Source organism: Meriones unguiculatus, chromosome 7, assembly GCF_030254825.1.
Source record: "Meriones unguiculatus strain TT.TT164.6M chromosome 7, Bangor_MerUng_6.1, whole genome shotgun sequence".
In the NCBI taxonomy this organism is placed as follows: Eukaryota; Metazoa; Chordata; class Mammalia; order Rodentia; family Muridae; genus Meriones; species Meriones unguiculatus.
Genome location: NC_083355.1, coordinates 47,115,641 through 47,132,761, shown reverse-complemented (window position 1 = coordinate 47,132,761; position 17,121 = coordinate 47,115,641). Strand labels below are relative to the sequence as shown.

Here is a 17,121-nt window from a genome sequence, read left to right as displayed (position 1 = left end):
AGTTCTTATGCTGCTGCAAAACTTTACTGTTTTAGTAGTCAATTTATACAGTCAGAAAAAAACCATTAAGAGGAATTTGTAAGAGTGCCAAGATAGGTGGCCACGTAGTACAGATAGTCATCAAACATAACTTCTAAAAAAAGACCATAAAAAGGTCAAAGGTTCAACTAAAAAAGGCTGATATTATCATAACAAGCGTGATCAATTAACCTTGCTTAACCCCTGATCAAGACCATAGCAGGGACAAGTTCCAGATCGTTAGGCTCAGTATAGACATTCTTATGCTAATCTTGCCTTTGATTCCAAACGTTCTCAAAATGTTCTTTTCAGGCTTCATAACTTTTACAGACATCTGCCTCTGCTTTCCATCCCCTGTTCCTTTTACTCCATGTACTATCATAAGGTTCACTAACTGCATCAGCTACTTGGAACAGAATACGTTCCTATCCTGGGAAGATAAAGTAAAGCTAAATTTAGTGGTAAACTAGAATTATTTTGCAACTGATTACTTGAAAATATTATCAGAATTGTTACATATAGCATTTCTAAGAGTTGATTCAAGCCCAGTCTCAATGAATTGAATTTCCTCTATTGAGACATAATTTCTGGGAAAGCAGGGCTTTCAAAGATGCCCCCATTTCTTTCCAAGAAGTGTGTGCAATCGCTATGAGACAAAGCAGAAATTCAAAAGTGAAACCAAGCCATCCGAGTTACCCCAGCCATTTCCTCATCCCAGGAGGCCCGAGTCTTCGCCTAAACAAATGTCCAGGCTTCAGAGCCTTATCCATCCCCTTGGAGAACTTCATGCTCCTACAGGTTTCACCAAGCTTGTCACAGGGCTGTTGCAGCCTGCGCAGCTGGCGAGACGGACGTGGCAATGCTCCTATACCTTTTAAGCAATTAAAAACTGCATGTGCCCAAAATGGTCCTACAGCACCCTTTACTCAAGCTGTTAAGAGTCCTTGTCTGTGAGGCCCTCTGCCCAGGGAACTGGAAGCAATTGGCAAGAGCATGTTTATCTGGAGGAGATAATATATTATGGAAGTTTGAATTTGCTGAGCAGTGTCAAACTACAGGTAAAATCAATTGAGCTAAAGGAGTTCCTAAAACTTATAACATGCTTGCTGGAGAAGGAATCACAGAGAAACTGACAGCAGTTGGATTTCGATGTGGCCATTTATGCTCAAGTAAATGCTGCTGCCAGAAGGGCCTGGAATAAACTTGTGCAAACAGACAGGTGGAGGATTTGTCTAAAATCTGTCAGGGACCTGATGAATTATTTCAAGACTTTGTAGATTCATGCAAACAGCAAGCCTACTTATAGGTGATGAAGACTCTGGATTATTATTAGTAAAACAATTGGCCTATGAAAATGTTAGCAGTGCTTGCCAAGCAGTTTTGAGACCCTTTAGGAAGAAAGGAAATACTTCTGACTGTATTATGTTATGTTCTGACATTGGGCTGTCTTATACTCAAGAAGTGGCTATGGCTGCTGCTCTACAAGGGAAGCCTATTAAAGAGGTATTATTTCAGTGAAAGGCTCAAAGAATAGAGTACTGGGACCTCCAGGAAGTGGTTATGGCAAATGGAAAATTTGCCATAGAAAAAGAATTGTCCTAATGCTAGTAAGAAGGGAATCAAAAGGAACCTGGTCTATGCCCAATACGTAAGAGGAAAGCATTGGGCTACTGAATGTAGCTCTAAAAAGATGCCACAGGAGACCCTTTAATGAAGGGAAATGGAAAGAGGGGCCAGCCCAGGCACCCCAACAATGTCATGGGGTGCTACAGAACTTCATCCCTCAGCAAGGAAATCCATTCAGGACCTCTTTTAGAGTAATCCTTCTTTTTAATGTCACTTTTATGGACTGTTACAGGACTTGGCTTGTTACTCTTATTAGGCCTTCTGGAATGTTAAAGCTGATCTGCATAAGATTAAACTCCAGCATCTACCCTAGCAGTGGCTGGTAGACACAAAGATCTCACTGAGTAAGATCTCACCGAGGAATATTCAACCTAAGAGAGGGCATGAATGATGGAATTCATTACCAGTACAAGTAAGAATATATCTTTCAAGAGCGGCAAGCACAATCTTCTGCTCCATAGCTCTTAAGCTATGGTCTTTCCTAGAAAATAAAAAAGGGAGGCGCCTGTGGTAAGCTGCTTGTTTGGCAAGCTAATACACTATTTTCAGCGAAAAACATGTTTTCACCCTGGAACAGAGATAAGCAAGGTGTTTTGCCAAGTTCCTTTACCTTGTTCTGTGACCTTGGACCATATCTGCTACAGGGAAGTGGTTTAAGAAGTTTGATGGCTCCATGAACCCCTTCCTTGTGTTGATGTGACCTGTTTTGCTTTGCCTATAAAAAGGAGCTGCTGAGTAAACTCGGGGCTGCAGTATTCGCTGACAGTCCTTCTCAAGCTGATCTTGTGTCTTGCTTTCTTTCTTTCAATACTCACTCCCCATTCAGGTACTGTTCGACTTTACTGGCAGGCTCCAGAACAACAGGTTTTGTACTTCTTAGGTTTACAAAATTTGGGGACTCACTTCATGGATCTGAAAACATTTGCTAACTTTGCAAGAGACCAAGTATTTCTTCCATTTAAAGATTGGATCTATGGAGGTTTGTAAATGTCATAAGGCTATATGTTATTTAAGACTTTCCCATACTACTGAAGTTCAAGGTAAAGTAGGAGAGACAAAATTTTCTCCATACTGCTAACAGCAAAACAATTTTCTCTTCACTGTGTCTTCCCGTGTGTGCTAGCAAGGACGGTCAAAAGCTTTCCCAAGTTCTGAGTGTTCATCGTCAGGAGATCCTCAGTGCTGAAGTGCTTACCAATGATCTTTCAGCCTGCAGGGTTTTGGCACATCAAACTGTGGCACGTACTGAGACTTTGGCACGCATACCGCATTCTAGGCTCATTTTCCACTGTGATTTTTTTTTTTTTTTAAATAAGGAGCTGTAATGTATGGAGATCTATATAGTTTACACTTAAAACTATCCATCTCCCATTAATTGTGGATATTCATGTGTCTTCGAAGACTTTTGGAATATGAGAACATCTTACCACATTCTTTGCATACATAGGGCTGTCCATTGTGTGTTCTCATGTGATTCTGAATGTAACTGGAACAACTGAAGGCTTTCCCACACTCCTTACACTCATAGGGCTTCTCTCCGGTGTGAGTGGTCTCATGGTTTCGCAAGGAAGCAGCATATTTAAAGGTTTTGCCACACTGTTTACATTTATAAAGTTTTTCTTTGGCGTGGCATTTTTTGTGGTTTCGAAGGGAATAGACATAGGGAAAAGCTTTCCCACACACCTCACATTTGTAAGGCCAGGCTCCACTGTGTGTCCCTAAATGTCTTCTTGCACAGTGGCCGGAAGTGAATGTCTTTCCACACTGCATACATTCATAAGGTTTCTCTCCAGTATGAATTCTCTTATGTGCTTGCACATGGCTGGAATGTCTGAAGGTTTTCCCACACTGCTTACACTCATAAGGCTTCTCCCCAGTGTGAGTCCTTTGATGGAGTTTAAAGGAACAGTAACTCATGAAGGCTTTCCCACAGTCTTTACATTCATAGAGTTTTTCTGCTGTATGAAGCCTTTTATGCATATCTAGAGAACTGGAAGTCCAGAACATTCTCCCACATTCCTTACATTCAGGGATCTCTCCAGAGTGAAATGTTTTATGTTCCCTAAGGGCAACAGAATTAGGAAATGTTTTTTTACACACCATGCATTTATGCCTGTCTGCACTGTGAGTAAGCATATGCCTTTCAACACAGTACCGGTAACTGAAGGCTCTCTCACAATACTCACATTTGTATGGCTTCTCTCCAGTGTGGACTTTCTTATGTTTTTTAAGGGAGCTGGGGCACGTAAAGGCCTTACCACATTTTTCACATTCATAGTATTTCTTTACGTATTTCCGATAGTCGCACGGTTTGTGTTTATGCCTCTTCAGGGATGATTGACTGATGATGTCACATGAAGGAAGCTTTGGTTCAAGCATTTTCTTGTTTGTGACACTAACTTGATTTCGGGTAACAGCTTCTCTACATTGGCCATTGTCGGTAGGTTCACAGTTTATCTTTACAACTTTAAGTCTGTAAAAATTGAGAAATACAATCTTAAGAGTTTGCTTTCTAATGATTTTATATTAGTAGATATTAAGTTTACATTGGGAACATTCACAATTTGAAGTGTGGGCAAGCAAGGAAGCAAAGAGTGAATGTGTGAAGAGGAGATAAAATCCTGAGTGACTGTATATTGCCGACACAGGCATGGCTATGTCTCAGACTAATAGAATAGCAAAGACTTCCTCCAGTTTGAATGCAAATGTTGCCAGTCTGTTTGGCAAGTAAGTACAAGTGTTTATTACATTCTGGCTGTTGCCTAGCTGCTGCCTCTCCAGCAAGTGCATGTGGCCCGCCAGACTCCAGCTCTCCTTTCCATGTGTTTGCCCTTTCCTCACTCCCTGTGGCCCCAGCCAGAGTTCCAAGGCCAAGCCATGCAGGGCATGGTACTGATGAGAAGTTTGACATGAGTAGAGTCAAGCGTCTGTAAGATGTCTGGACCATAGCTACTATTATTACTTTTAAAGACTTAGTTATTTTCTCAAATGATGTGAATGTGGTAGTTTGAATGCTTGGTCACTAGTTGGTACACTGCTTAGGAAGGCCTTACTGTGGCATTGTTGGAGGCGTGTTACTGGGGAAGGGGTACGGGCTTTGAAACCTCACCCTCTGAAACTGATGCATGGCCCCAAGGAAATGCTTTCTTGTTTAGTCACTTGCTTTTGATCATGGTGTCTTTTCATGGCAATAAATATGAGGGCAGAAGATGACCAGGGATCAGTCATTGCCATGACAGGCCCTTGCTGCTTTTTGAGACTTTGGATGGAGAAAGCAGAGCTTACAGCTTATGGGCCATCTTAGTAAGAGATCAGAAGACAGCTGAGAGAAAGTGGACTACTACAGAGGACCAGCTCAAAGTTTCAGACAAAACAATATTAGCAATTGGGCCAGAGACCATTCTTGTGAGATTTGGCAAGGAATGTGTCTCTTTACAGTAATTAAAAAGTAAGTCAGTGTGCATGTGTATCTGTGCATGTACACAAAAGTCACATGCACACACGTTGGTATAATGTTCTTGTGGAATGCATACAATTTACCCTTTTCATTCAAATGCTGATTTCTCTCTACCCCACTACCTAGTTTCAACCCGGACATTGCATTGTGATGTTTATTATAAGCACCACCTGTCTCAAATTTGTATAAATGTGCTACCATTTGTTCTCTGTATTGACAATAAAAACAACCAGCCAATGCTAAACAATGGAGAGGATGGGGGGGGCATCCTGGTCCGGAGGGGAGGATAAAGGAGTGGTGGAAAGAGAGATCTGAGAGGAGAGGATCTGGAAACACTAGAAGAGATGAACCGGACCTAAGATATGACTAAAAAGCAAGTATAATGTGGGAAATTTGAATGGGAGGAAGCTATGTGGGCATGAAGGTTTAGGATGGAGTAAATATTGCCCAGTATTGTGCTCTAGGTTAATTAAGTAAATCCTAGTGTCTGTGTGGTGATTTGGCTATATAGCTGGTTTAGGAATAACCACTGTTTAAAAGATAATCAATATAAAATATTAATAATCATCAATACACACAAAAAGCCACAAAAGCTGGGCGCCCTGGAACTCGAGCTGTGGGCAGTTGTGAGCTGCTTGATGTGGGTGCTGGGGAGCAAACTTGGGTACTCTTTAAGAGCAGCAAGTACCCTTCACCAATGAGCCATCTCTCTCTAGCCCCATGGCTAGTATTGAAGCAGTATTTATCTGGACTATCTTGAAAATGCTCTTTTACACTTATTTTATTACTCATGTACATGTGTGTGCTGTAAATTGGGCCCGTGTCAAGAGTCCATGTGGACGTCACAGGACAACTTTGTGAAATTGCTCCTGCACCATCTTTACGTAGGTGTCACGCATCAAACCTGGGTTACCAGGCTTGCACAGTACCCTGACCCCAGCTGGAATGACTTTTAAAATTGTAACTAACTAACTAACCAACCAACTTTACATCCTGGTAGGAATTTTCCTGGAATATCTTAATACTGGCTTTATAGAAACTATTCTGCAGACCTCAAATATCTATAGTACAATACAACTCACTCATTTTCAGACAGAGAGGAGAAGAAGAAGGAGGAGGAGAAGGAGGAGGAAGAAGAAGAAAAAGAATAAAAAGCAGCAGCAGCTTGCATTTGTGCTGTTTTTTAACATTTCCCTGACATCCAGTGATTCTCTTGAGGGACACAGCTATTTCTTTGTGGGTATCCATTACCTCAGATTTCTCTCTAGATTTCTGTAATAAGCTTCCAAATCCCAACATTCCCGTTTTATGCCTAAAATATAAACAAAAACAAAACATCAATGAACAAGAAAAAAAAAAAAAAAGAAGTGATCATTAGATGTGGGCTGCCACATCAGCACTTAGCAACAGCGAGTGAAGCAGGACATCCGACTTACCTACAGAAGTCAGATTCCTGCAAGTCTCCAGCATCACATCTCTGTAGAGAATCTTCTGGGAAGCATCCAGCAATGCCCACTCTTCCTGGGTGAAGTGCAGAGCCACATCCTCAAAGGTCACCAAGTCCTGAAACAGTCATGTTATTCCAAGTAAGGAGACCCTTGGATATCTATCGCACTGACACCAGGCTTCGGGGGCAAGGCCGACTCCAAGCAGTTCCAGGACTTTGGAATCAGACTTGCTGTCTACACTCTCTCCCACACTGCAACTGTGATTCCGTGCAACAAATAGTGTTCTAAAAACTGACCCAAAGCAGCTTCGGCGAGGAAAGAATGTGTGGTGGTCTGAGGGAAAATGGTCCACAACGGCTCCTCTACTTCAGCGTTTGGTTCCCAGTTGGTGGGACCTCACAGGAAAGATTGGGAGGCGTGGCTTTGTTGGAGGTGAGTCGCTAGGAAAGCATGTATCTGGGGGCTTGCTTACAGTGTCAGAGGGGGAGTCCATGGCTATCACTGGAAAAGCCCATGCCATTCCTAGTCTGCTCTGCCTCATCCTTCAGGCAGTAGCTACTACTCCAGGCTGCTTGCCTGCACCATACAACGATGGTCATGGGCTCCACTAAGTTGCCTTGCTCATGCCTCTTCATACCAGCAGAGAAGCAACAAAGAGCTTATTCAGCTTACTCTTCCAGGTCACAGTCCATCACTGAAGGAAACCAGGCCATGGACTACAGCAGGAATTTGGAGCAGAAGCCACGGAGGCCCACTGCTGCCTCACTTGAAAGCTAACACTCAGCTAGCTTTTTTATGTGCGCTGGGCCATCCTAGGGCAATTAACAATCAAGACAATCGCTCACAGACACGAGCACACGCCAGCCTGATCTGGGCAGTCCCTCAATTGAGACGCCCTCTTAGATATCTCTAGGCTGTGTCAACTTGACAGTTAAAGCTGGCTAGGACAGACACACAGAAGGAGCAGCCATTCACTGGAGAGCACAGGCAGTGTGTGCAGTTAGACCACTCTAAACATTAAAAAAATTTTTGTGTGTAGTATGTATTTGTGACACATAAGCAGTGGTCAGAGGAGACAGGGAACTGTGGAGTGGGTCTGGCCTAGCTGCCTTGAGAAAAACGTATCACAGATTTTTTTCAGGTTCTAGTCGATGGCTCCTGGTCAACGTGCCTTCTAGTTCCTCAAAGACAGACACACTCCCTCAGTCAGTGAAGCATTCAGGCCACTTGGTGTTTCTCCTGAAAGCCAAGGTACAGAAAGTCTGATGACCCTCAATAAAACACAGCCTCAATCTTGAGGTCACTGCCTCAAGCTTGCAGTGACCCCTTCCAACCAGGTTGGTTGAATTCCTCAAGACCATTCCAAGTGACCTTGAGTCTGTAAGTAAGCACAGGTTGCTTACAAGAGGACAGCTCACAGGAAACAGCTCTGTCCTTGTGATCTCAGGGATCAGACTGAGACTGAAAGGCTTGGGAGCAAGCACCTTTACCCACTGAGCCACCCACCTGGCTCTTAATGTCTCCCACCCGGTCTGCAGCATTCACCTAATACAATGCTACTGGAGAGCTGAAGGGATTAATAAGATTTCCCAAGACTGTCCCCAAGCAGCCAGTTCAGTGTTCATCCTCTGAGAGCATCTAGGATCTGGATTTAGAAAGGGATCCTACCAGCTTTAGTGGGAGAACCACACCAGGCACCTGGTCAGATGGTTTGCAAGGTGAAAGTGCTTGCTGTGAAAATCCAATGACCCGAGTTTGAACCCTGAAACCCATGGTGTAAGTTATTCTTTCATGTTCCTGTGTGCCATGGCACTTGTGCACCCCACACCCAACAGTAATCATCGTCAATAAAAGAAACATTACTGGGGCTGGATAAATGCTTTGGCAGCCACCCCAGGCTCAGTTCCCAGCACCCACACAGTGGCTCATGACAATCTGTAAGTCCATTTCCACAGGATCGATGCCCTCTTCTGACCTTTGTGGGCACTGCATATATACGGTGCACACACACATGCAGACAAAACAACCACACACACATACACAATCTTAAAAAAACCGCACACAATCAACAGAGACGGTCAGAAGTAGAAGCCAGGCGTGGCGGCACAGCCTGTCATCCTAGCTGAGGCAAGAGGATGACAAGTTCAAGGACAACCTGGGCATTGTCGACTTGAGCATGAACAATTTAGAACTGTGTCTCAAAGGCAAAAGAGGGTTTGGATGTAGCTGAATGGCACATGTCAACATGGAAGAGACCTTTGGTCCCCGCCCCAGTGGCAGAAAAGCAAAACAAGCGCTGGCTACAGCCATCAACCATCCTCTCGGCAATGAAAGCCCTGGCCCGTGCAGTTTCACGGTGTTTCTATTTGCATGGTTTCAGGTGTTGACCCTGAGCCACAGTAACCAGGTGGTAGGAGACGGCTCACTGGGCCAAGATGCTGCCGACACCGTGGAAGGACAGAACAGACTCCTGAACATTGTTCTCTCTCACACAAAATTTAAAAGTTGTAAAGCAACAAAAATCAAGCAACTGGCTAAGAAATACACGTCAGTGGGGCACATCCCAAGCAATCCCACTGCTCCCAGGGAAAACCAAGGTTTCCTTTTAGATTCCTACTCTCATTTAGTACCAGAACTTAAAATTGACCCAGAGTTTGAGAGAAAACCAAGTGCAGGCAGACAAAATTCTGGCAGTGGCCATGGGGAGGCGAGAGGTGGAGAGAAATGCGGCACAGAGGTTGGAAGAGTGGTGAGAGGGCGTCTGGTACACAAGGGAAATCAGGTTCAGGCTCCAGGCTAATATCTGGACAAGAGACAGACCTTTCAGCCTAGTGCAGGGACACAGATCAGCAGGTTCTCCATTCTATGCTCTTGTCCCAAGGCAAAGGATTGCACCAGGGACACATGCTTAGAAAGAGAACTAGAGACAGCTTACTCAGGAAAGGGGACCTGGTGAGCTGGCTCAGCGGGTACAGGTGATGCTGCAAGTCTGCTGACCCGAGTTCAAGCCCTAGAAGCCACAGGGTAGGAGAGAACTGACTCCTGCAGGTTGTTCTCTGACCTCCACACCAATGGCATGGCATAACCCCTCCCCCAACAAATGCACTTATTAATAAATAACAATGTATTAAGACTCTAGACAACCAATATGGGATTAGGCTGTAACTATTGTCACCATGGAAAATTGTATGTGAAATCATGTACGTTAATTATTTCACAATGTATAAATTGTATTCAAGTATCATGCTTTAACTTATATTCAAATGTCAGTTCAAAATTATACAAATAGTCCCTATCCATTGAACATACTACCCTGAACACACTTGATCTCAAAATTATATGAATACTTCAAAACAAGAATAAATGTGGGGAAAGAGAGGGGGCTCCTGATGAAGAAAACCTGTTCCTCTGGCGGAGGACTGAAGTACAGTCCCCAGCATCCATCCTAGGCAGCTCACAGCCACCGTGACTCCAGTTCCAGAGGATTCAATGCCCTCATCTAGCCTCCAAGGACACCTGCACACACACAGCATACAGCTATAAATAAAAGCCAATCATTTCAGAGTCTAGCAGCTCTTCAATAGCCCGTAGCTGTGACCCCCCAGTATGAGGAATTGTAAACGAACTGAGTTGATGTAAACCCCTTCTCCCTTAAAAATGTTAAATGTTGGGAGACACATGTCCTGACTATCTGAAAGGAGGGCGGAGCACCCAGCCTAACTGCAGACTAACTGCAGAATCTTGTCTTCAAGATTCAAGCTACAAGGAATACTGGGATCAAACAATGCTAACACAGCTGATCTGTCCAAGAAATTGCCACAAACCCTTACGGGTCTGTTTCTAAGCAGAGTATGGACTCACACAGGAGTAGAGTGGGTGGCAGCAGCTGGCTAACACTCCCCTCCTGAAAGCACTGGCTGTTCTTCCAGAGGACCCAAGCCAGTTCCCAGCATCCAGACTGGGTAGATCACAGCACTTTGACTCCAGCTCCAGGGTATCCAGTGCTCTCTTCTGGCATTCCCAGGCAACGCACTCATGTACAAACACACAGAAAATTAAAAGTAAAATAAATCTTTAAAATACTCTCAAACTCTATAAACTAGAAAAAGACCATGACAGTTGCAAAAACAGGATGACTGGAGAAATGAAATTCAACTAGTCAAACTAAAAAATGAGACAAGGCTCAGCAGGTAATAGCATTTGCAGCTGCCGGGGACCAAGAGCCCCAGGGATCTAGTTCTGGTAACTGGAAAATTACTGATGCCTGGGTATATAATCAACTTCAACCACCAGGAGGGGACTTCCCGAGAAGTTGCAAAACCACCCCTGCCCTGACTGATTTTATCAATCCCAGGAAGAGCCACGGAATATGCCACTTATGCAAGAGATAATTTGCCCCCTTTTCCCGCTTGGGAGGGTAGTCGCTTCCTTATTTCAAAAATATAAAAGTATAGCTCCAGCGAGCAATAAACAGACCTCGACAACTCATTGCCTGGTCTCGTTCCTTGTCTCTCGCCCATTTTTCTTTCAGGCTTGGTTCTTCTCAGACCCCACGAATTACTAGGTCCCGTGGGTCGGGGCATGCAGCCAAGCCTGATGACCCAGGTTCAATCCCTGGGACCCACAGCAGAAAGTGAGAGCTGACTTCTGAATGTCTTCTGATCTCCACATGCACTCCATGGCGCGCACACACACACACACACACAAAACCTAAAAATACACATATATACATACATATCTAGTATACATATCTAAAAATATACCTAATACATGTATATATTATATATATATATATACCTAAAAAATATATGCACAAAAAATAAATAAAATGCACAGAAATAAGACAATCTAGAAATCACCAATGACAAAAGACAACTCAGTGAAAATGAGCTAGTGGAAATTAAAGGGACCACAAAGAAATATTTAATAACTTGGTTGTAATTAACCAATTCCTAGAAAGAAATAATATACTAAAATTGATTATCAGTAGAGGTAATTTTGATAGCATGAAGGCCCAAGGCCAGCCTGAGCTGTAAGAGGCCCCTGTTCATTCCAGTCCTTAATATTCTTCCAGTCCAGCCAATAAAACCAAAATCTTATATCATACCATGAATTAGAATTTTAATTTTAGAGACAAGGTTTCATTATATAATCCAAGCTGTCCTAGAACATACTATGTATATAGCCCAGGCTGGCCTTACACTCCCAATCCTTCTATCTCCCGCTTCTAGAATGCTGGAATTACAGGCATGTGCCACACACAGTGCCTGACTAGGACAACAAATTCTCACTTGCCTGACTAAAACACTTTCATGATAGCAAGATTCTACAGAACAAATCCACACAGGAAAGTGGCCAGTTAACAGAGGACCCCTTATTCTGGAGGCAGATGAATTTCTGACCTGGCCTCAGTGGTACCTGAAACCCCACTGGAAAGTCATGACAGTGAGCCAGGGGAGGTTGGTGAGCAGGCTCGGAGATGAAGGTGCTTGCCACTGTGATACCCCACATAACAAATCAGTGTAATGGGGGGGAGGGGTCAGGACATGGCTCAGCAGTTAGGAGCACTTGTTCTTTCAGAGGACTTGGGTTTGGTTCCCAGTACCCACGTGGTGGCTCACAACCAGGAGAAACTCCACTTCCAGGGGACCCAATGTCCTCTTTTGGCCTCTGTGAGTACACACGGTGCACGCGTGATCTCATTGTCTAGCTGACCCCTGCTATTCCTGCACTCCTTCCAAATAAGGTGACAACTTACTCATTTTATTTCCTTATTTTGTTGTTACTGTTGTTGCTGAAACAATTTCAAGGTAGGTCAGGCTGGTCTCATAGTTCCTAAGCAGCCAAAGGGTGGCCTTGAACTCCTGATCCTCTTGCTTCTACTTCCCTAGTAGTGAGATCACAGGCATAGGCCATGAATAACTTGCCTTTTCCCTGTTTCGGGGACAAGGTCTCATGTAGCCCAGGCTGCCCTTGAACTTGATTCTCGGGCCTCTGCTTCCCAAAGATTGGGGTCGCAGAGACACAGAACCATGCCTGGCTTACTGGAAATAAGTTTTTTTTCCCCCTGTTTTTGTTGTTTTGACGAGTTTATTTACTTTACATCCCAAGGGTGCCCCCTCCTTCTCCAAATTTGCTTTTTTCCAATGTGCTTTTTTTCTTTAACAAATTTTATATGTATGGGTGTTTTGTATGTACACCAGCTGCCTTCTCTTCTCCAGCCCTATCAATCACTCCCAGCCTCTGCTGGCTTTTATATCCTCTCCTGTTCCCAGAAACCCAAGAGGCAACCGACACTCAAGGTCACAGGGTCAAGCGGCTCTAATGGCTAAGCATTCCCAAAGGGTCAGTCGACTAGCAACAAGGGATCGTCCAAAGGGCCAGGCGCACAAGATAAATCCCACTACATCCAGAAAGCGCCCCAAGAGCAATTAACTCGGTGAGGCCCCTTTCTACCTGAACCCTGAGCACACACATACAGGATGGGAAGGGGCCCCGAAGTTGGTTTGCAAGCTTTGGGCAAGTTGCCGGAATTTCCGGGCTGCCGACTGCGCAGAGCCTGCGCCTCCTACGCCCTGTGCTTCCCATCCGCGCCTCCGCACAGCACTCACCATGGCGCGCTCTCATCCAGCCCGCACTCGGCCGGGTTTCGCCACTGACCGTGTTTGCTGCCGAGCCGCCAAAGGGAGGCCTACCCGCTGCCAAAGGGCGGCCTACCCCGCCGGCGCCCTGCGGAAGAGCGGCTGTCCGCCACTGATTGGACGACTCCGCTGCACGCAACCCCGATTGGCTCTGGGGCCCTGCTCGCTGATGGACAGCGACAGCGACCTATCGCCTCCTGCACAGTCCGGAAACCCGTGCCCAGGCCTGGCTGCTTGCTTCCCCAGGCATTCCAGCTGGCTCAGACCTGATTGGGCCTGCGTACCTGGCTGTAAGAGGCGGGAGGATTTGGAATTGAGGGCTGTTTTCGGCTGAATGGTGAAAGATCAGCCTGGCTGCCGGAGAACTTGTCTCCAAAAAGGACACAAGAAAAGCCAGATTTATTCGCGGAAAATTGGATTGCACCAGGGGAACTCAGCACCGGGAGGTGGAAGTAGGATTAGGAGTTCAAGGCCAGCCAGGGCTACCATGAGAGCTGTTGGGGGCCAGGCCACTGTAAGGCTTTCTCAGAGGCCCTGATGCGAGCACAAAGAAAACTCTAGTTCTGTGTCCTTATCCAGGGGCAGACTTAGCAAGGTCCGGGCTGTGGCCAGAGCTTCGAAGGGATTCAAAGTTTTGGAGGACCATCCTCCCCGTCCCCCCATGTGGTTATCATTACCAAGGTCACTGTATACTTAGTCTGTGGCCTACTGGAGATATCCCGTGTTTTGTTTTGTTTTGTTTGTAGCAGCTGAGAGGAACAAGTTAACTTTACAGGTCTCTTTATAAGAATGTTATACCCCATGCTAAACTAAGTTCTCTCAGTACTTTTCCAGAAAGCAGAAGGACGCAGACAAAAGAAGAAGCGGATGAATTGGGACAAGATCCACCCTGCTGTAAAAAATTAAACTAGGCCGGCAGTGCCCGAGGTCTTCTCTCTGTTGCAAAAGATTGCTCCTCCCTATTGCCAAGGAACGTCCAAACGGGCAGTACAAGATAGGGTTTCCTGGCAACCAGTCCAAAAGGTCACAACTCCCTCACCAGACAGCTCTTTACTTTTCGGAGAAGTCACAGGATGTGATGGTCACCCCCCTCCCCAACTAAGACCGAATCTGCACGTCATAAGACATCCCTGGTGTAACTTAAAGATCAGATATCCTTTAGATGTCCGGGGACTTGGGTGCCTAAAGTGAACCAATTCTGTACTGACAAGCTTGCAACCCCACGCCTCCCCATGCCTTTTCATTTAAAAACCCAAGGCTTTTGCTCCCAGTGCTGTTCCTTGCTGACTTTCAAGGAGGCCCCATTGCACGATGGTCTGAATAAACCTCTTGCTTTTGTATTGGTCCATTTCCGAGTTTCCCTCAGTGCCTCTCTGGCAGTTAGGCTCTCCCTGGACTTAACACAGTATTGCTAGATAAAGTTCCCTGTTTGATAGGGTGTTTGGGACCCTGGTGTAACCCTGAACCTTTCTCAGGGTTAGCTTTTAAGCACAACAAAGCAAAACAAAACATGTCCAGGGATGATATGCTTCAGTTAGCAAGACCAATTAGCCAGAAACGACACTATAGAAGCCCAAAGCAAGGTTTGTACATTTAGAGACTTTCTCAGGCTTTGATGGATTAGCCCTTTGTTAGTTTTGACAGATGGCCCTTACAGGCTGTGATTTATAGCCAAAATGGCACTCCTACCATGGAGTCAGTTGTGCTAAGGTCTGGGGCCTGTTATAAGAATATCTGAAGGGCAGCAGTCTCTCTGAGGAGTGGAGACTGCTTATATTACATGCACTTCAGCCATTTGTCCTGAGTTCGAGACCTTACAAGTGTGTGTGTGTTGTCTTGGAATTTTATACGGTGGAAAAGGAGGAAACTTAGGGCTGGAAGAGTCTACCAGTTCCCCTACAGTCTGGAAGAGGTACAAACCAGGAGGTTTTCCTTTGCAGCTCCTCTTATCAGAAGCTCCCACAGGCATCATCAATCAAGACAACTTTACTGCCTTCTGCCTCTAAGTCCACCTGGGGCTTTTAGGTGTACAACCCTCATTCCACACCATGCTGACAGGTAAACAGATGGGGGTGATGTATTCTCCCCAAGGCCTCTTCCTCTCGAAGTAGAACAATGCAGAGGGTTGTCTCTAGGATCTAAGGGGCCATAGGTTGGGCTGACTTCATGTAGAAAGAGGAGAGCTTTAACTTGATAGGCTATGGAGGATCCGGCATTTGCCATCATGTTCTTCTAGAGAAACTTCTGAAAAATGATCTGTTGGGAACTAAGCCCTGGGACCCTCCCTAAGAGCCTGGCCCGCCAAATAAGCACCAGACATCAGCAGGCCATAGTTTCTTACGACCCATTGTTCCCAAAACTGTTTGCTTTGGGACACATCCCTGACCACAGATGTTATCTTTGGGCCTTGTAACTCTTTAACCCACCTTCTTAGCCTTGGGAACTTCCCACCTCCCCACCAAGGGCCTTGGTATTTTTCCACTACTACTCCCCGTTTCTCGCCCCTCTCCCCCGCCCTGCCAGAGCCGTGCTTTAAAAGAAATACCAAAGCTCAATAAAGCTGACACTTGACCGGCAACCGTCTGCTTGTGTCCTTTCTCTCTCTCTCTCTCTCTCTCTCTCTCTCTCTCTCTCTCTCTCTCTCTTGCCCATCTTTTCCAGGATTGACCCCCTTCGCCCCCACGAATAACTAGGTCCCGCCGGTCCGGGCAATGATCGCTAGGAGACTGGACACATGATTTGGTTACAGAGTGAAACTCAGAGATTGCTCAGGAAGTGGAGGGGGAGGAGTGGAAGAGACACACAGAGGAGCTGGTGAGAGGAGGTAGATGGAGGCCCATACAGGGAGCAGGAAGGACTGTATTGTGTCTCTAAGGGCTATGGGCTTTTGGCTGGGATGAGTTGATGAGGAGAAGGATGCTAGTTGTGCTGGCTCGAGTCCTCTGAGAGGAGGGAACCTCAATTAAGAAAATTCCTTCGCAGGGAATCTTATGGAGGAAGAAAGGGATGGAAATAGAGGGACATGGAGGGGACAGTAGTCCCACAAGGAAACCAACAAAACTAAAAGATCTGAGCCCAGGGATCCTGCAGAGACTGATGCACCAGCGGAGGACTATGCATGGAGAAGACCTAGGACTCCTGCTCAGATGTGGCCAATTGGCAGCTCCATGTGGATCTCTGAGTGAGGGGAGCAGGGACTCTCTCTACCATGAACTCAGTTGACTGCTCTCTGATCATTCACCCCTGGTGATGTGGATTGCCAAGCCACAGAGGAAGAGGCAGTACCCTGATGAGACTTAACAAGCTATGGGTAGATGGCAATAGGGGAGAACTCCCCTTTCAGTGGACTAGGGGAAGGGGTGGGGGGAAGAGGGACAGAGGATGAGAGTTGAGGGAGGGATCTTCAATCTGGATATATAATGACATATAATGAATAAATTGTGAAGAAAAAGAATTAAAAAAAAAAAAAAAGAAAAATCCTCTGTAAGATCTGGCTGTATCCAGCCTGTAAGGCATTTTCTTAATTGGTGATTGATGGGGGGAGGGGTGGCAGTTTTAGCCTTGATATTTTTTTTTTTTTAAAACAAACCTACTTTACTTAGGGTTCTTAAACACTTCTACCTCCCTTCCAACCCCTCCCCCCAACACCAGGTAGGAGGAAAAGAAGGTTAGCGGGAAAGGGGTTGGAGTTCTTTATGCTATTTCCTGCTGGGGCCACTATCAGTTGACGTGACCGAGCCGCCCAGCCAGGTACCTGTGCTGTGAGGCTGCAAGAGAGGAGTGAGGATTGAAAAGAAAAGACAAGGTGAGAAAACGTTAGCAGGACTTCAGCAAAGACTGAAGCGAGTTTATTTTTTACAGGCTCACTTACATACCTAAGAAATGCTTACATCGTAAGGCTCACAGAATAGTCAACTTCCTTATTTCCCAG

At 45.4% G+C, this 17,121-nt stretch overlaps 1 protein-coding gene and 1 long non-coding RNA gene across 2 annotated transcripts; one reads left to right on the top strand and one right to left on the bottom strand.

The window, feature by feature from the left end:
* Positions 1-2: 2 nt before the first annotated feature.
* LOC110561803 (zinc finger protein 564-like) lies at positions 3-13,293 on the bottom strand. Its single transcript, XM_060387351.1, has 4 exons — positions 13,161-13,293; positions 6,538-6,664; positions 6,353-6,413; positions 3-4,117 (listed from the first exon to the last, which is right to left on the bottom strand). The coding sequence occupies exons 1-4, from the start codon at positions 13,161-13,163 to the stop codon at positions 3,016-3,018; spliced, it is 1,293 nt and encodes a 430-aa protein (XP_060243334.1). The 5' UTR covers positions 13,164-13,293; the 3' UTR covers positions 3-3,015.
* A 2,477-nt stretch (positions 13,294-15,770) lies between these two features.
* On the top strand, positions 15,771-16,667 carry LOC132655216 (uncharacterized). The gene is made up of 2 exons (XR_009592926.1): positions 15,771-16,014; positions 16,173-16,667. It is a non-coding gene; the product is annotated as an uncharacterized LOC132655216 (long non-coding RNA).
* Positions 16,668-17,121: the final 454 nt, after the last annotated feature.

Coding starts and splice junctions, on each gene's coding strand:
- LOC110561803 (XM_060387351.1), bottom strand. Junction 6,414..6,537: donor CAGGAATCTGACTTCTGTAG/GTAAGTCGGATG, acceptor TTTATATTTTAG/GCATAAAACGGGAATGTTGG. Junction 4,118..6,352: donor AATCTAGAGAGAAATCTGAG/GTAATGGATACC, acceptor CAATTTTTACAG/ACTTAAAGTTGTAAAGATAA.